The sequence below is a fragment of the Poecile atricapillus genome, chromosome 11 (genome assembly GCF_030490865.1).
Source record: "Poecile atricapillus isolate bPoeAtr1 chromosome 11, bPoeAtr1.hap1, whole genome shotgun sequence".
NCBI lineage: Eukaryota > Metazoa > Chordata > Aves > Passeriformes > Paridae > Poecile > Poecile atricapillus.
Window position 1 is genome coordinate 18,682,233 of NC_081259.1, and position 17,768 is coordinate 18,700,000.

Sequence of the window (17,768 nt, forward strand, 5' to 3'; positions counted from 1 at the left end):
TCGGGGATGGCATTCCCATTCGGGAATTCCCATTCGGGAGAGGCGGGTGTGATGCAGCCCTGCTGCAATCCCGCTCCTCTGGATCATCCAGCTGTTGCGCTCCCGCTCCAGCTGTTCCGCTCCTGCCAGCGCACCGGCTCCGGGCACAGCCCCGCGTCACGCCAGCCCCTGCCACCGCTCTCTGCCCCCCTTCTCAGCCCTGCTTCCCTTCTCATTTCACTCGTCCCAACCTTGATTTCCCCTCCCCAGCCCCCGTGGGAAGTTCTTGGCGAGCCTCGGCCCAGCTGCGGCTTTTCGGGTGACAAAGCCACCGACCCCCGCACCTTCCTCTCACCGAGCAGAAGGAGGAAAAAACCAAAAAAAGACAAAAAAAACCCCCAAGAAAGCCCCAGAGACGGAGCGCCGGAGCTCAGGTGTTCAGGCGAGCGGCTGGGGGGGTGTTTTATTCCATTTTCCTTCCGTAGCGAGTCCCGCCCTCTCCTCGCCATTGGGCGCTCGCAGCCCTTTTGTACGCGGCGAGATGCAGCTGTCAGCCCGCCCGGCTCCCCATCCCCGCTCGCTGCCGGACTAGGAATGGGCAGGAGGAGCTCGCCCGTCGCCCTCCTGGTGGCCCTGTGGCTCGGCCAGCTGGGTACGTGGGCAGCGGGACGCCCCAAGGTGAACCCCAGGATCATCGCGGCTCCCCAAGGTGAGTCCCGGGCTGCACCCTCGGGATGCGGCTGCTCCCCGCGCCGGCTCCTTCCTACCTGGCTCTCGTCCTTTGAGCAGTAGTCAGGCTATTTTTATTTCTTTTTGTGTCCTCTGGGAGGCTTTTGGCTCTCCTTAAAAGCCCGTGGGATGAGATTGCTGCCTTTTAATTGGATTTTTAGACCTTTCTTTCCTTTTCAATTTTTTTTTTTTTTTATGTTTTAAAAGCATTTTCCCGCGACCTTCGGACATTAAAGGCTGTCAAAAAGCATTTCCCCCCGCCCCCTACCAGCTGGGTGCATTAAAGGCTGTCAAAAAAAGCTCTGAGGCGGCCACAGGACACATTTCCTAACTTGCAGTTCTCCAGAAAGGAGAAGTGTATTTACATAGCTAATGCACTTATTCATCTGCTTTAACTCGCCCTGCTCGCCGCAGACGAGTTTGGTGAGTAAATATTAGCCGAGGACCCCCGGTCTCGGGGAAAAATTTACAAACGGCACGTAAGGACTTTTGTAACCAGATCGGATCTCGGCAAAGCCGAACAAAGAAATGTTTTCAAGGCTCCCGAGCCTGGTGTGTCGGCACTGGTTTTATCCCGAGTTTTGGGATGAATCCCCTCCAGGCTGGCTGGAACAAAGACCCCGTTGGCTTTTGCCGGGCGGGCTCTGCAGCACAAGGGCTCCTCTGTGCTCCTCATTCCCTGGCAACTTCCGAGAACGCCCATTTCCCCCGCTCCGTTCCGTGCCATCTGTTACCCTCGGCTGGCATTTGCGGTGCCCTTCGCCGGGCTGGGGGGGCGGTGGTGGCTCGGGGGTGGCCTCCGCTGTCACCTTGTCACACAAAGGGGAGCGGCACCGGCGCGCAGGGCAGGGGAGGCTGCTCCGCTATGGCGTCACCGGCGCTGGCTGCGGGAAAAGGGAGCGGGAGTGGGACGGGAGCTGCTGCTGCTCCTCCGGGAATGTTCCCCCCCGCTCCCTACAGCGCCGAGGCCGGGAATTATTGGGGGAAAGGGAGGGATCGGATCGCCACCTGTGTCCCTGCACAATGCTGTCACTCGTGTCTCACGCCCACAAAGGCCTCCAGCACCTGTCACCGAAACTCGAGCTCACCTGGCTCGCCTTATCTCCGTCCTGCGCTTATCTGCGCCTCCGTTTCCGAGGGCTCGGCAGCGCCCCGGGCCAAGCGGGATTGCCATCGGCGAGGGATGGGAGAGAGCTGTGTCCTATTTAGAAGCTCCTTGGTGTCACCTCTACCCTCCCCAAGCAGGGCTGTGGGCGAGGGAGGAGGAGGAGGAGGAGGATGAAGAGCCGGCCCGGGGGTGCTGCGGTGCGAAGTTGCGGTGCCCCGGGCAGGCTGAGAGCTCCGCACGTTGCCGGGCTCAGCACGTGGCTGCTGCAGCTGCAGCCCCAGCCCGTGCGGGGGGAATGGAGCCTCATTTGGGGCTCATTTCCATCTCGGCCCCCCGTTCCTTGGCGGTGGAGGGAGAGCGGCGTTGCGGGCCCGCTGCTGTGTTTGCAGGGCTGGCCCCGGGCTCTGCGGGAGCTGGCAGCTCTCCCCTAATTGAATTTCTTACACGCCACGGCCCCGCAGCAGCGGCAGGTGATGCGGCTCGCCAAAGGCACCTCGGCGTGCTCCAGCCCCGAGCAGGGCGAGGGTGCGGATTTCAGGAGCCGGGCTCTCCGCAGGGGCCATCCCTCCCTGCCCGCAGCGCAGGAGATCGGGCAAAGCCGCAGCTGCTTTTCCGTCCCTCAGCAGCACCGTGCCCCACGGCGAGGCTGTGACACGGAAAGTCTCAACTGCGCTGGATTTGGTGACATCCGGAGCCTCCCCGGCTCCGCCAGACCCTGCCCTCCCTGCAGGCTCCGCTGCTTTGGCCCCCAGCTCCCCGTAAGGAATGGGCGAGGGGACGTGGGGAACTGGGACAAAATGTCCCCAGGCCGAGGTGGCACAGCCCTGAGCTCACACCTGCAGACAAAGGAACACGGCGGCTCCGTCCTGCTGCTCGCAGCTCCTGCATGAGCAATTCCCAGCACTTGGGAGCCCGCTGTTCCGCAGCTGCAGGGCCCCCGCGCAGGTGGCCAGCTCCAGGTCACTGCCGGCCACTCCTGACTCCGCACGATTCCTTCCTCATTTTGCCCGGAGCAAAGTTCAGCTCCACATCTGTGCTCGGGCCATTTCTGCCTTTGCCCCGTTCCCTTTCTCGGGCTGTCTCCCTGCCGCTGTCCTCGCCCGTGTCCCGCCGAGGGGGATCCGAACGCCTCGCAGCGCTCCCACCATCCCTTCCCTCCCCATCCTCCTTGGATTTTTCCCCCGCTCCCACCATCCCTTCCCTCTCCATCCTCCCTGGATTTCCCCCCCTGTCCGGCTGGGCTGTTCTTTGGGAAAGCGCACGGAGCTCTCGCTCCCGGTCACGGCTGCCGTGTCCCGCATCTCTCGTGTCCCGGCAGCGGGAGGGGACACCGGGCCCGGCTGTCTCCTGACCGGAAAGTCACCGAGCATCAGAAAACGCTGAGCGTGGCACGGAGCCTGCGGGCGGGCTGGGGCTGCTGCAGCCCGCGGCCTTGGCAGCGCAGGAGCTGCTGCCACTCTCAGGAATTTGTCCCTGCTCAGCCACACGTGCAGACATCCGAGGAAAACTCGTGTGTTCGAGGGGTGGGGATGGGCTCCGGCGGTTTAATTATCCCCAGCTCATTAACAGGTGAGCTGGAAGCCGGAGGCATCGGGTTGTGAGATAAGCGGGTGGGAAAAGCAGGATTATCCAATTGACCTCTGGCTGCCTCGGCGGGGTGAGCTGGTCCCAGCCCGCCCCGGGATACAGCGGGGCCATGGAATGGCAGCTCCGGGAATCCGCCTGGGCTGCCTGGAACAGCTCTTGGACTTTGCTAGGCTTGGCTGCCTCCTTGTCTGGGAGAGCTGTGTCAGCAGGGCTGGCGGGGAGCTCTCCGTGCCCTGGCTGCTCCCCCCGGAACCTTCTGGAGAGAGCTGCAGAGCAGCTTGGGGTAAGGGATGGAGGGACGGGACACAGGGAACGGCTTCCCACTGCCGCTGGGCAGGGATGGATGGGATGTTGGGAAGGAATTCCTGGCTGTGAGGGTGGGGACGGGCCGGGATGAAGTTCCCAGAGAAGCTGTGGCTGCCCCTGGATCCCTGGAGGTGCCCAACACTGTGGCTTGGAGCAGCCTGGGACGCTGCAAGGTGTCCCTGACCATTCAGGGATTGGGATGAGAGGATCCTTAAAGGTCCTCATCTCTTCCCCTTGTGGCAAACGAGGGATTTCTGGTGCCAGCAGCAGCTTCTTCTCCTCAGTGACAGCATCTCTGGGGTTTTTTGTGGTCCCATGGTGTGAAACATCTTTGTAGGACACTTTCCCACAAAGCTCTCGGAGCAACACCATTTCCAGGAGAAAGCTGCTTGCTTTCCCAGCAGTGCTATTTTCTCCTTTTTCACAGGGTTGGGGGATGCTGGGAGCTGAAAATGTTGGTTGGGAAAAAAAAAAAAAAAATGAAAAAAGAAAGAGAAAAAAAATAAAAAAAGAGAAATATGTTTTGCTGTGCGCAGATTGAAAAAGAAGAAAAGCAAACCAAACAAATGGAGTGAATCACAGGCACCTCCTGTTGCAAGAGCACGACACAAAAACAACAGGCAGGGCACGGCTGATGGGAGTTGTGGCTGGAAAAGGGAGCCGGGTGCCAATTCCTGACCAAGCTCCCAGCTCTGCAGCAGCCAATTTGGGGACGGAACTGCTGACAACCGGCCTGGGAAGGTGTTCTGTGGGGGATGCAGCCAGGCTCGGTGCCTTAAATGGGACAGACTAAATTTAAACCTTGAGTACAAACTAAATCTAAGCTTGAGCACGAAATAAATCTCTAAGTACGAGGTGCTTTTTTAGGGAAAAATCTCGCATCCAGAAAAAGGGCTGGGAGGTGAGCGAGGAGGGGAAATGGGTTCCGTCCGCTGGCCTGTGCCTATTCCTGGCTGCTCCAAAAATAGGGCTGGTTCCTCCTGCTGGGCACCCTTTTCCTGCCAGCCCCAGCTCCATGGAAAGCCGTGGGATTGCTGCAGGAGCGGGGATGTGGAATTGCTGCCGTAATTCAGGTGTGGGGACACGGCTTTGGGTGATAAATGTAATTTTTTGTTGACCTTAAGCACAGCTCTGCTGCCTGGGGTCAGGGCAGGGATGATTCCACGTCTCGTTATCCGCTGGGGTTGAATATTCCCGTCTGGCAGGTGTGGGGCTGTGGGAGGGAGAGGGTTTTGGGAGTTTCCTTGAGGAATTCAAGGCCAGTCCCAGACAGACAGACACCTGCCCTCTGGTTGCCCTGCCCACGGCTTTGCTGAGATCTTGGAGTTTCGGGAAGTTGGGTTTCAGATTCCTGCCCACCCCGGGGCTTTCCAAGTCTGGGAAATGCGGAGCTGCAGCCAGGGCTGGGTGTGAGGGCAGTGGGAATGCTGTGTCCGGCTGCTGGGGGGGTTCTGTGGCATTCCCTGGCACAAACCCGGAATATCCCGGGGCTGGCACCTGCCTGGAGCTCACGGCACGTGCGGGAAGCTGCCAGCAGCAGGAGGAGGCTGGAAGAGCACGGCGGGACCATTCCTGATCCTGCTGGGAAGGGCACGGCGGGACCATTCCCGATCCTGCTGGGAAGGGCATGGCAGGACCATTCCCGATCCTGCTGGGAAGGGCATGGCAGGACCATTCCTGATCCTGCTGGGAAGGGCATGGTGGGACCATTCCCGATCCTGCAGGACCATTCCCGATCCTGCTGGGAAGGGCATGGTGGGACCATTCCTGATCCTGCTGGGAAGGGCACGGCGGGACCATTCCCGATCCTGCAGGACCATTCCTGATCCTGCTGGGAAGGGCACGGCGGGACCATTCCTGATCCTGCTGGGAAGGGCATGGCAGGACCATTCCTGATCCTGCTGGGCCATTCCCAAATCCACTGGGAAGGATGCAGTGAGGCCATTCCTGATCCCTCTGGGAAGGGCATGGCACAGCCATTCCCAATCCTGCTGGGAAGGGCACAGTGAGGCCATTCCCGATCCCACTGGGCCGTTCCTGATCCCACTGGGATCCTTCCCAATCCCACTGGGAAGGACACAGCAGGGCCGATCCTGCCGGGATCGGGAATGCACACACCCCACCTGTATTCCACAGGGATAAAACCTCTGGATCTTCCCCCTCGGAGCCTCCCTGGGTGGACACCACAGGGACTCCCTGCCCAGGAAGGGATTTCCAGCTGCGGGGAGCCGGGATCGGGAAGGGGCTGGAGCGGGGCTTGTTCTGCCGGTGGATGCTGCTGGAGCTGCTCGGGGCAGGTTTTACCCCCTGGAAGGCCTTTCCTGGGAAATCAATGCCTGGATCTGACTTTCCTGGGCTGGGAGGGGCTCCCCGCATCCCTCTGAATCCATCCTTTGTTGTGTTGACACAACATCCAGCAGTGCTTGTGCCATTGTTCCGCCGGCCGCGGGATAGAATTCCATCATTTCACAGGCAGGAGCCGGGAAGCGGCGCAGCCTGGGAGCGCCGCTGCGGAGCGGAGCCTTTGGAAAAGTGGCAAAACCTGGCTCTAAATTTAGCCCCTGCAGCCGTGGGGTGCAGCGAGAGGCTCGGCGCCGGAGCAGCCGGGAATGCCGGACCTGCAGGATGGCAGAAATCCACGGAATCAAAGGCTCTGGCCTCGCCTTGCAGCTCCAGTGCTGCATAATTGTGGGGGGAGCGAGAGTGGGGCCGCGTTAGTATTCATGGAATTGCTGCCGAGCCCGCCAGCCAGGGATTTGATGTTTAATAAGGAGAATTCAGCGTTCCCGGAGCGTGGGGAGAGCAGGGCCCCGGCTTTGAATCCAGGGCTTGTTCCCCGCGGGATGCAGGTTCGGGGTCTCTTTTGTTGCTTGCTGAGTGGGTGTTTGGGATCCATTCCAGCTCGGAGCGGGGTTATCGATAGCACAGCTCCCACAAGAGCTTCTGGGATCCCAAATCCCGAGCCTGGCAGCTGAGTTACCGAACCAAAAGGTTTTTTTTTCCTCCCTTTCCTTGCCCCGGCTGCCCCCAAGGCGCTCCCAGAAATAGCTCGGGAATGGTTGACGTGCCAGGATATTTCCTTTCAGAGCGTGGCTCTGAAAAAGCGCATTTATGTGCTCCGAGAGCGCTCTGCAGCCTGGCCCTGCTTTTGTGGGATGGATTATCCCGGCTAATGCGGGCTCCCATTGTCTCCCGGGCTCTGGAAAAGCTGGGATCTCTCCAGGGCACTGCGAGCACCCCGGGAGCGCAGGAGCAGGGTGGGAAAGGAGCCAGGGAAAAGTGGGATGGAGGCAGCTGGGAATGCTGGGCTGGAAAAGCCCCTCTGGATGAGGGTGCTGGTGGTCCCAGGAGGATGTGGGAAGGCAGAGGTGAGATGGGATGATGAGAAGAGGGAAGGAAGGAGGAGCTCTCTTGGATCGCTGCTCAGCCCCAAAGCGGCTCGGGGTGATGGGAAACTCCGGATGAGCCGCGCCTCGCTGGGATCTCGGGATGAGGTTGCTGGAGCCTTTCACACCTCTGTCTTTGGGGTTTCCCGTGAGCTCCCGGGCCCCTTTGCGGGGTTTTAGGGCCACGTGTCCCCCCTGGTCCCTCTCCCCCATCCTGTGCTGGTTCTGAGTGGGCAGCTGGAGCTTCCCCCAGGTCCCAGCTGGAAAATGGGAAGGAAAGCAGCCCACAGCCCCCAATCCCTGCTTTCGGGAATCCTTTCCTGCAGGAACGGCAGAATTCCGGTCAGGGCTTTTACCCAGGCCGGCCTGATGGGAAAGCACTTCGGAAAACCATTAAACTGCTCCTTCCTGGGATGAGAGAAGGCCCGGCCCGGGCGAGGCCGTGACCGCAGCATCGCTGCCGTACCTGGCCCGTGCCCTTCCCTGCCCCAGGGGGACAGGAGAGGCCGGGCTGCCTTTGGAATACCGAAAATTCCAACAGGACTCGCCGATCCACGTTCCACAAAGCCTCAGCAGGGAGCTGCGCGTTTCCCCGGCCAGGGGAAGCGGGGAACGTCTCCCTTTTCCAGCATGTTCAGCCCCTCTGGCTGTCTGGTTTCCCCAGGAGTTTTGGGGTCCCTGCTCCTTTCAGGGACAAGGGGAGAGCAGGGAAGCAGCACCAAGCGCTCCAGTCAGCTCCAAGATGAGCAGGAGGGGAACGTGGAGGGAGTGAAAGCCGGTCCAGGATGGGATTCGGACCCAGAGGAAGCTCCTGGGGGGATGGGACAGAAACCTGGAGGCGTCGCTTCTGCTCTGTTCCTTCTGCTTCCCCTGAGAAATGATTCAGGTTGGGCGACGGGACCACCCCAAACATGGTGGGGCTGCCCTGGGCTGATCCTCAACCCTTCCAGGCTCTCCCTCTCCAGAGGGGTTCCCAGGGACCCCCGGGGACAGGGACCCTGCTGCTGGGGCACAGAGGCCGGGCACAGGAGGGAACAGCGGGCAGGAAGTGGCCCCCACGCGCTCGTCGCCTCTTGAGTTTCTCCTTTCGCCTCCTTCTCGGAAACGCGTCCAGAAGATGTGAAATGTGTCACTTCTCACGAGGGGCTGGGGCCTCGCAACCACAAACCGTCAATTATTCCGTGGCAGGGCTGAGCAAACCTGCCCCAAAAGTTGCTCCCTGAACACCTCATTTGCAGATTATTCCCATAAAAATCCCCGCTGCTGCAGGCTCTGTCCCTGAGGGTGCCTGAGGTGTCCATCCCATGGGAAGGGATGTCCTGTTCCCGCTGTGTCACGCTGTTCCCTCATGTCACTTTGTTCCCTTTGAGCAAAGTCACGCTGGAAGGAAAAACTTAGCACAGCAGCTCCTTGGAGACATATTTCCTCTTCCTGAAATGCCTCAATTTGGGAATTTATAGATTGACTAAAAAAAAAAAAAAAAAAAAGAGGAAAAAAGCTCAGCTTGGCTTCTCGCTGGCATCCGTGGCGGAGCTCCGGGGGTGGGAGCGGTGCAGTGAATCCAGCCCTGCTCCGGGGGGCTGCAGCTGCAAAATCCAGGGATTCTCCTCCCGGCCTGGCCTGAGGGAACAGCAGAACTCCAGAGTTTTGGGATGTGGAGTCCTGAGTGACTCAGGAAGAGGCATCAGCATTCCCGGGTGACAGGGATGGGTGTCACCGCATCCCGGCTGATCTCCCGCAGCCGGATTGGTGCAGAGAGCCTTGCCCTGACTCAGAGCCGGGATGAGGGCACGTCCAGGGGCACTCCCGAATTCCCAGCCCTTAAATCAGCTTTTCCTCCAGCGCCCAGCCCATGCTGTCATCCAGGCTGGAATCTGTGGTGGAAAGGAATCCAGGCTGGGGAATGTTTGGATGTTTGCCATCGGGGCCACCGCGGGTGACAATTCCCGGGGCATCGCTGGCACAGCCGCCTGGCAAATCCCGGTTTTCCATGGGCTGGCAGCGCGTCTCTGGCCTGCTGCAGCTGCGGGAGAGCTCGGCATGGCACAGCTCAGCCGGGGGGACACAGGAGCAGCAGTTCAGGGATGGGGAGTTCCTGGAGAGGGCAATTCCAGGAGAGGGCAATTCCAGGGGTGGGCAATTCCTGGGATGTGCAATTCCAGAGATGGCCAATTTCTGGGATGGGCAATTTCTGGGGATGGGCAATTTCGGGGATGGGCAATTTCAAGGATGGAAATTCCAGGGGTGGGCAATTCCTGGAGAGGGCAATTCCAGGAGAGGGCAATTCCAGGGGTGGGCAATTCCTGGGGATGGGATATTCCTGGGGATGGGCAATTCCAGGGGTGGGCAATTCCAGGGTGGGCAACTCCTGGAGAGGGCAATTCCAGGAGAGGGCAATTCCTGGGGAGGGCAATTCCAGGGATAGGAAATTCCAGGAGAGGGCAATTCCAGGGATGGGCAGACTCCCTACCCTGCTCTCCCACCTCATATTCCAAGGTAATTCCCACTTGGAAGGAATTTATGGGCAGAGAAAATGAAGGATCTGCCTCGTGCCCTCCTCAGTTCCCAAAACCCAGCAGGTCCTGCTCCCACCCCGCTGCTCACATTTCTCCCGAGCTTTATTTCAATTCCTGCTTTTAACCCATTGGAACCATGGCCTCCAGCCCGGGCTGCCCCAGCAGCAGCATTCCCGCAGAATTCCCAGTGTGAGCTGATGACTCAGGAGTGTCTGGGCTGCGGGAGCCGCTGCCAGCCGGGAATGCTGGAGCGAGGAGAGGGAAGGCGGTGCTGACTCAGCCCCAGCCGGGCTGGGTGATGGAGATTGCCAGGAGAGGCTGCAGCCCACGCGGCCCCTCTGCTCTGGAGGTGGGAACAGCCGGCTCCGGGATGCTCCAGGATGTTCTGGGATGCTCCAGGATGTTCTGGGATGCTCCAGGATGCTCCAGAATGCTCTGGGATGCTTCAGGATGCTCCAGGATGTTCTGGGATGCTCTGGGATGCTCCAGGATGCTCCAGGATGTTCTGGGATGCTCCAGGATGCTCCAGGATGTTCTGGGATGCTCCAGGATGCACAGGGATGCTCCAGGATGTTCTGGGATGCTCCGGGATGCTCTGGGATGCTTCAGGGTGTTCCGGGATGCTCCGGGATGCTCCAGGATGCTCTGGGATGCTCCAGGATGCTCCAGAATGTCCTGGGATGCTCCAGTGCTTCTCAAGGGGCTCTTGGGCCCACGGGGAGCCATTTGCTGTGTCACCACGGCCCAATGGAAAGTGGGATCGCTCCCTTCTCTCCATGGCACCTGGAGCATCTCCCGGTTCCCTCAGCCCCAGACATCTTTCCCGAGATGTGCCTCTCTCCTGGGTTTGATGTTCCTGCTCCCCTCCCCTCTGGCACGGAGCACAAAGCTGCCCTTTCTCCCGTTCCGGCCGCCGCAGCGGGGACATTTCCAGGGACAGTGGTGCCATTGATTCCCGCTCCGGCGGCAAACGCTGGGCGCGGGGGCTCGGCGGGGTCAGCCAGGCTCTGGGAATGAGCCCTGTGTCCCCGGAGCTGCAGGGTTGGATTTGGGAGCAGGGGTGACGGCAGGGTCAAACCTTCCAAGGGCACGAGCTTTCCTTTCCAGTGCCAGAAGCAGTTTGGGGTTTGCCGGGAGAGATGTCCCGTTCTTTGGGGACACAACGGGATGTGGCCCCTGGATCCCTGGAAGTGCTCCCAGGCTGGACACCCTGGGACAGTGGGAGGTGGGATGGAATGAGCTTTAGGCTCTCTTCCAGTCCCAGCAATTCCATGATTTTATGGCGCTGTGAGATGCCCTTTGCCTCCTCATCCTCATCTCCTGGCGGTGTTCAAACCCCAGTGCCGCGGTTTAAGGTGTGGGATTGCTCCCCCCAATCCCACCAAGGGGGAAAGGGGATCAGGCAGGAGCCGGTAGCAGCTCTGCAGAGGCAGAGGGACCCCAGCAGCCGCTCCTGGAAGCGTTTGGAGGCTCCGTTGCCAGCGTGGGGAGCCCAGGCTGGCAGAGCTGTTTCCTCTCTCCCGTGAATCCCTGGGGAGCTGCAGGATAAACAACAAACCTCAGCGCCGGCCAAAGGATTGTTTGGGGCTGGTTTGTTTTCGGCTCTCAGCTCAGGGAACTCAGCAAGAGCCCCCAGAGGAGCCCCGGGGCAGCAGGAGAGAGGTGTGGAAGAGGAAGAGGAGCCGAGTTTGGAGATTTGCCTGGATTAGCAGCACTTTAGGGGCTGGAGGTTTCACACGGTGTCTGGGCAGAGCGGCTCGAGGCCTGCTGGTGATGGGGTCACAGCACTGTAGGGGATCCCCAGGAGTGGGGATTTTGGGAAGGGAGAGGCTGTGAAAGGGATCTCTCCTCTCCTGGGCAGGCTGAGCCTGAGCCTGGCTGCAGAATCAGCCTGGAAGTTTCTGTGCCAGATTCTGCAGCTCCGTTTCTCGGAGCCCTTGGACACAGGGAAGGCTGGGCAGGGTGTGGGGTCAGGCAGGGATGGGATCAGCGGGGCTGAGGCTGCCGGGGGAAGCTGTCCCCTCATTGTGTCCCCCTCCTAATTGGAACTGGGGGTTCTGGCAGCTTCCCCAAGCCCTGCTGGGAAAACTCTGCTTGTTTTACGGGATGAGGGAGCCTGGGGAGGCAGGAACAGCCCCACAAACCCAGCGGGAATTCGGTGACCTCTGAGGTGCCGCTTCCCTGCTGGCTCGGGACAGAGGCAGTGCCAAGTGCCAGCCCTATAAATGGAGTCAGCCACGCGCCGCTGATTAATTAATCACCCGGCAGTGCCGCTGCCAGCTCCAGAGGCGCTCCCAGCCTTTGGCTGAGCGCTGGGAGAGCTGGCCAGGGCAGAGGCTGCTCTCTTTGGGAAAGGGAAAAGCGGGAATGCCCAGCTCGGAGTGCCTGGGCAGAGGGCAGCCCTGATCCTTGGAGCGATCCCTGTGGCTCCCCCAGCCACGCAGTGGGGACCGAGGGGGTCTGTGGGGAAGGGGAGCTGGAAAAGCCGGGATGTGGAAGAGGAAGGGCAGAGGGGCGGCCAGGCGGCTTTGCTGCCAGGGGAGGGCTGCCTGCCACTCCTTGTTCCTGGCTGGGACATGGAGCCCAGGGATTGTGGCTTGGGGTGAGCCTTTCTTCTGTCAGACCTGGGTTCTGGCCTGGCATCCGAACCCTGCCCGTCCTCCTGGGATCCAAATCCTGTCCATCCTCCTGGGTTCCAAACCCTGTCCATCCTCTTGGGATCTGAACCCTGTCCATCCTCCTGGGATCCAAATCCTGTCCATCCTCCTGGGATCCAAATCCTGTCCATCCTCCTGGGATCCGAACCCTGCCCGTCCTCCTGGGATCTGAACCCTGTCCATCCTCCTGGGATCTGAACCCTGCCCATCCTCCTGGGATCCAAACCCTGCCCGTCCTCCTGGGATCCAAATCCTGTCCATCCTCCTGGGATCCGAACCCTGCCCGTCCTCCTGGGATCCAAATCCTGTCCATCCTCCTGGGATCCAAATCCTGTCCATCCTCCTGGGATCCAAACCTTGTCTATCCCTCCTGGGATCCAAATCCTGTCCATCCTTCCTGGCATCCGAACCCTGTCCATCCTTCCTGGGATCCAAATCCTGGTTATCCTTCCTGGGATCCAAATCCTGTCCATCCTCCTGGGATTCAAATCCTGTCCATTTTCCTGGGATCCAAATCCTGCCCATCCTTCCTGGGATACAAATCCTGCCCATCCTTCCTGGGATCCAAATCCTGTCCATCCTTCCTGGGATCTGAACCCTGTCCGTCCTCCTGGGATCCAAATCCTGTCCATCCTCCTGGGATCTGAACCCTGTCCATCCTCCTGGGATCTGAACCCTGCCCATCCTCCTGGGATCCAAATCCTGTCCATCCTCCTGGGATCTGAACCCTGTCCATCCTCCTGGGATCCGAACCCTGTCCGTCCTCCTGGGATTCAAATCCTGTCGATCACTTCTGGAGATCCAAATCCTGTCCATCCCTCCTGGGATCTAAGCCCTGCCCAGGGATCCAAACCCTGCCTGTCCTCCCAGGATCTAAACCCTGTCCATCCCTCCTGAGCATCCAAACCTTGTCCGTCCTTCTGGGATCCAAACCTTGTCCTTCCCTTCTGGGATCCAAACCTTGTCTATCCCTCCTGGGATCCAAACCCTGCCCATCCTCCCTGGTATCCAAGCCCTGCTTCCTCCCTTCCTTGTGGAGCTCTCCCATTCCCAGGGGCTCAGGGGACAACAGCAGGATCCCAGGAGCCACCTGTCCCCTTTCCCGACCCTCCTGGGGGACCCCAGCCCTGTGTTTTCCTCCAGGGTTTTTCCCATGGGCAGGGGAAGTTTGGGGATCAGGGGATGTCCCCACAGCAGCTCCCTGAGGTGTGTGCCATTCCCAGGTGCCAAGGAATATGTGTTCCCGCGGACGGAGAGATTCCCGGTGTTCTTCCACCAGGAAAACACCTCCTCCATCTACGTTGGGGGTGAGGGGCGGCTCTACTACTACGACTTTGCGACCCGGGAGAACTACACGGTGAGGAGGCTCTGCTGCTGGGTTTGACCTCAAAACTCCATAAAAAATATCTGGGATCCAAATCCCAGCCCACATTCCGGGCCCAGCCGGCTCCATCCCGCCAGGAAGCAAAATCCCACCGGGAAGGAACGGCTGCAGCAGGGAGAAATCTCCCGCCTTGGGTCCTTTCCTGGGTGCCGTCCCTCCGAGGTCCTCGCTGCCCCACAGGGAGGGTGTTTTCAGCCAGCCATCCTGGCTCGGATTCCATCCCTGGGATCCAGCCCCGCCTTCCCAAGGGGTTTCAGGCACCAGGGGTGTGGGACAAGGACACCTAGAGGGGTTTGGTGGCCTCGTACCAAGCCCACGCGTGCTGGCCTTGAGAGGGCAGGAATGGAGGAGGCATTTCCATGTCTTTTATCCTAGGAAGAGTTCCCGGTGAAAAATGAAGGCCAGTGCGTGACGTCTGGGAATTTGGTAGGTCCCACCTGTGAGGGAACAGCGGGATGGGGAGGATTTGGGTTGGAGGAGGGAACAGCGGGATGGGGAGGATTTGGGTTGGAGGAGGGAACAGTGGGATGGGGAGGATTTGGGTAGAAAGAGGGAAAATCGGGATGGGGAGGATTTGGGTTGGAGGAAGGAATAGTGGGATGGGGAGGGCTGAAGAATTTGGGTTGAAGGAGCTGAGTGTGCTCCTCATCAGCTCCCTCTGCCTGAGGAGAACTGGGAAAATCCAGGGAAAATCTGGGAAGCTGTGTGTGTCTGGGGGCCTTGTGCCATTCCCAGGCTCCTCTCTCCCCCGCAGGAGGACAGCCGGAATTACCTGACCCTGGTGGAGCAGTACGGGGATGGGCTCTTGGTGTGCGGGACCGGCGCCTGCGCTCCCACCTGCTGGAATGTGGTACGGATCCTTCCCCCATCCTGGGCTGGGAAAACCCGGCCTGATCCCACTCAGGATCCTTTCCTGCCCTTCCCCAGACGCAGAGGAAGGAGAGCCCGCCCTGGGATGGGAGAGGGATCGCTCCGTTTACCCCCGACTCCAACACCCTCGTTGTTGTCGATGGTAAGAGGGTTGTTTTCCCGTTTTCCCGTTTCCCAATGGTTTTGTTGTGCTCAAACCTTCCCTGGGAGAATCAGGAGCCCCCTGAGGCTGCTCTGAGGGCTTTGTCCCCTGCTCTGGGTGGCCTTGGCTCTACTCATTTTGTCCCCATGGGAATGCACATCTCTTTGGGACAGAGGTTGGAGATTCCCAGCGGGGCGTGGGATGGGGGCTCCGTGGGGGAGGAACGTTGGGAATCAGGAGCACTTTGGGTCGGGAGGGGCCTGGGAAGGAGGGGCCTGCAGTGCTCCCACTGCTCCAGGGCTACTGGGGGGACAGGTGAGGATCCTTCCAGGATCCTGTCCCTCAAGGGTTGGGCGGCAGGACCGGCATTCCTGTTCCATATCCCTGTGATGCCGAGGGTGTCCCGGCTGCTTCCGCTCCTCCTCTCCCCAATCCCTGCCGTCCCACAGGCCAGGACATCTACTCCACCATCAAGAAGAGCCAGCAGAACGGGAAAATCCCTCGATTCCGCCGCGTCAGGGGCGGAGGAGAGCTCTACACCAGCGACACGGTGATGCAGAGTCAGTGTGGGACATTGCCAGCGGGAGGGGGGACATTCCCGGCTGGACTCTGCCACCCCACAGCTCCCAGGGGGCAGGGGAAGCTCCGGGGCTGCCTGTGGGGGCTGCTCCCCGAGCTCCAGGCAGGAGGGAGCCAGCTGTCTGCACCCTGTCACTGCTTCACTTCCACCCCAAACCAGGCCCAAAGTCACTTCCCCGTCCTTGGGGCGTGGGGAAACGAGGCTGGCGAGTCTCTGCTCCTGTGGGCTGGGAGGAAATTGGGTTGTGCAAAATGCCCAGTAGCTGCCCCGTGGCCTTGGGCAAGTTCCTGTGTGGGCAGGGGCTGCGGGCAAACCCCAGCCAGGGTGAAAGCTGGGGCAGGGGCACTCTGGGCTGGGAAGGGACAGCGTGGGGACATGGGGAAAGGACCCTGCTGCGCTTCCCTGGGTTTGCAGTGGCTTCCCCAGGCAGGAAATGGGGGATTATCGGGATAAAAAGCAGAATTAAAACGGCACTGGGGTAAAACAGGGAGAGGGGGGAAACTGAACCACACCTGAGGGCTGCCAGGTTGATCCTGGGGCATTCCCTGCCGTGGGAACAGCAGCTGAGGATGCTCGGAGAGGCCCAGGGATGCCCGTCATGGCAGGGGTGCGTTAATAGGAGCGGGGCATTTCCCAACTGGATTGCTCCTCCTGAGGGATCCCTCCTTCCCACGGCAGCTCCCAGAGCCAGGAGACACTTGGGTTTCCGTGGCTGCCGAGGCTTCCCCAGGCTCCAGGGAGCCGTTCCCTGCAGGGAATGAGTGTGTGGAGTCGGGCAGGGGGCACTGGGAAGGTGGCAGGGGCAGCCTGGGCTCGGAGCTGTCCTTTCCCACGGGCACAGCCGTGTCCCGTTCCCTGCGGATGAAATCAGCTCCGACTTCTGTCCCTTCCCTCCCCAGACCCGCAGTTTGTCAAGGCCACCACACTGAGGCATGAGGAGCCTCACCAGGACAAGATTTATTACTTCTTCCGCGAGGACAACCCGGACAAGAGCCCCGAGGCGCCCCGGAACATCTCGCGGGTGGCCCAGCTGTGCAAGGTACCTCGGGGACGGGGCAGGGTGGCAGCCAGGACAGCTCTGGGGGTGACAGGGACCTCACCTGGCCTTACCCAGCCTTGGTTTGGCCCCTCAGAACGGGGCACAGTCACATCCTTGGGCCTGGCTGGGATTGTTCCCAGTGTTCCCCGTCAGGATGGGGGTTTTGGGGTGTCCCCCCCACGCCCTGACCCGGCTGTCGTTGTCCCCCAGGAGGACAAGGGAGGAACCAGCTCCCTCTCAGCCTCCAAGTGGACCACGTTCCTCAAGGCCACCCTGATCTGCGTGGACCCCGTCACCAAGGGCAACTTCAACTGGCTGCAGGACGTCTTCTTCGTCCCCGCGGACGACTGGCGGCGCTCCAAGGTCTACGGGCTCTTCACCAACACCTGGTGAGGAGCCCCGGCCCAATTCTTTCCTTCCAGGACTCTTTTCCCTCTGGAAAACTGCGGGAGCGAGGGGCACAGAGGGGGGTGGCCGGTGTCCCCCTGACCTGCTCATTGTCCCCTCAGGGGAAGCTCTGCTGTCTGCGTCTACTCCTTCGGGGACATCGACAACGTCTTCCAGACCTCGCGGCTCAAAGGCTACAACGGCCCCACCCCGGAGGTCAAACCTGGCCAGGTGAGGGAGGGACCCTGCTGGAGGTTCCAGGGGGACCCCGGGAAGGGGGCATGGAGTGAGCTAAGCCCTGGGAATGTGGGGTGATGGTTGAGGCTCGACCCCATCGCAGGGAGGGTGGAGAGAGAGGATCTCAGAGGCAGCCCTACCATGGCGGGCATCTGGGCCTCTCCGAGCATCCTTAGCTGCTGTTCCCATGGCAGGGAACATCCCAGGACCAGCCTGGCAGCCCTCAGGCACGCTTTGGTTTCCCCCTCTCCCCGTTTTACCCTGCTGCCATTTTAATTCAATTTTTTATGGCCTCTGATGGTGCCTTTCGTCCCCCATTTCCTGTCCCCTCCGGCCGCAGTGCGTCCCCTCTGGGCAGCACACGCCGAGTGAGACCTTCAAGATTGCCGACAGCCACCCCGAGGTGGAGGAGCGTGTGGAGCCGCTGTCCCCCTCCAGGAGCCCCCTGTTCCACAACAAACACCGCTACCAGAAGATCGGCGTGCACGAGGTGGCCGCGGGTGACGGGCAACGCCACAACGTCCTCTACCTGGCCACAGGTATGGAGGGCATTCCCGGCCTGGAATATCCATCCATTCATCCATCCATCCATCCATCCATCCATCCATCCATCATCCATCCATCATCCATCCATCCATCATCCATCATCCATCATCCATCCATCCATCATCCATCATCCATCCATCCATCATCCATCCATCCATCATCCATCATCCATCATCCATCCATCCATCATCCATCATCCATCCATCATCCATCCATCCATCATCCATCCATCCATCCATCATCCATCCATCATCCATCATCCATCCATCCATCATCCATCCATCCATCCATCATCCATCCATCCATCCATCATCC

The 17,768-nt window shown here is 60.3% G+C and overlaps 2 protein-coding genes across 3 annotated transcripts in view; one reads left to right on the top strand and one right to left on the bottom strand.

Moving 5' to 3' along the window:
* SEMA7A (semaphorin 7A (John Milton Hagen blood group)) overlaps nucleotides 1-17,768 on the top strand; it is a 30,600-nt gene that overhangs the window by 3,033 nt on the left and 9,799 nt on the right. Inside the window, exons 2-11 of the mRNA XM_058846419.1 lie at nucleotides 465-688; nucleotides 13,492-13,625; nucleotides 14,028-14,078; nucleotides 14,407-14,502; nucleotides 14,580-14,664; nucleotides 15,114-15,224; nucleotides 16,144-16,283; nucleotides 16,494-16,672; nucleotides 16,793-16,901; nucleotides 17,248-17,446. Coding sequence (XP_058702402.1) covers nucleotides 574-688; nucleotides 13,492-13,625; nucleotides 14,028-14,078; nucleotides 14,407-14,502; nucleotides 14,580-14,664; nucleotides 15,114-15,224; nucleotides 16,144-16,283; nucleotides 16,494-16,672; nucleotides 16,793-16,901; nucleotides 17,248-17,446 — 1,219 coding nt within the window. The 5' untranslated portion in view covers nucleotides 465-573. The remainder of the gene's footprint in view (nucleotides 1-464; nucleotides 689-13,491; nucleotides 13,626-14,027; nucleotides 14,079-14,406; nucleotides 14,503-14,579; nucleotides 14,665-15,113; nucleotides 15,225-16,143; nucleotides 16,284-16,493; nucleotides 16,673-16,792; nucleotides 16,902-17,247; nucleotides 17,447-17,768) is intronic.
* Nucleotides 9,396-13,485, bottom strand: LOC131582875 (uncharacterized). Of its 2 annotated transcripts, none has more exons than XM_058846430.1 (2): nucleotides 12,547-13,485; nucleotides 9,396-12,287 (listed from the first exon to the last, which is right to left on the bottom strand). In XM_058846430.1, the coding sequence occupies exons 1-2, from the start codon at nucleotides 13,082-13,084 to the stop codon at nucleotides 11,869-11,871; spliced, it is 957 nt and encodes a 318-aa protein (XP_058702413.1). In that variant the 5' UTR covers nucleotides 13,085-13,485; the 3' UTR covers nucleotides 9,396-11,868. The 2 variants fall into 2 exon arrangements, with proteins under 2 accessions (XP_058702413.1, XP_058702414.1); XM_058846431.1 differs by having other exon boundaries at nucleotides 12,495-13,485.

Coding starts and splice junctions, on each gene's coding strand:
- LOC131582875 (XM_058846430.1), bottom strand. CDS start 13,084: ATGGACAGGATTTGGATCTCCAGAAGTGATCGACAGGATTTGAATCCC. Junction 12,288..12,546: donor ATCCCAGGAGGACGGGCAGG/GTTCGGATCCCA, acceptor GAGGATGGACAG/GATTTGGATCCCAGGAGGAC.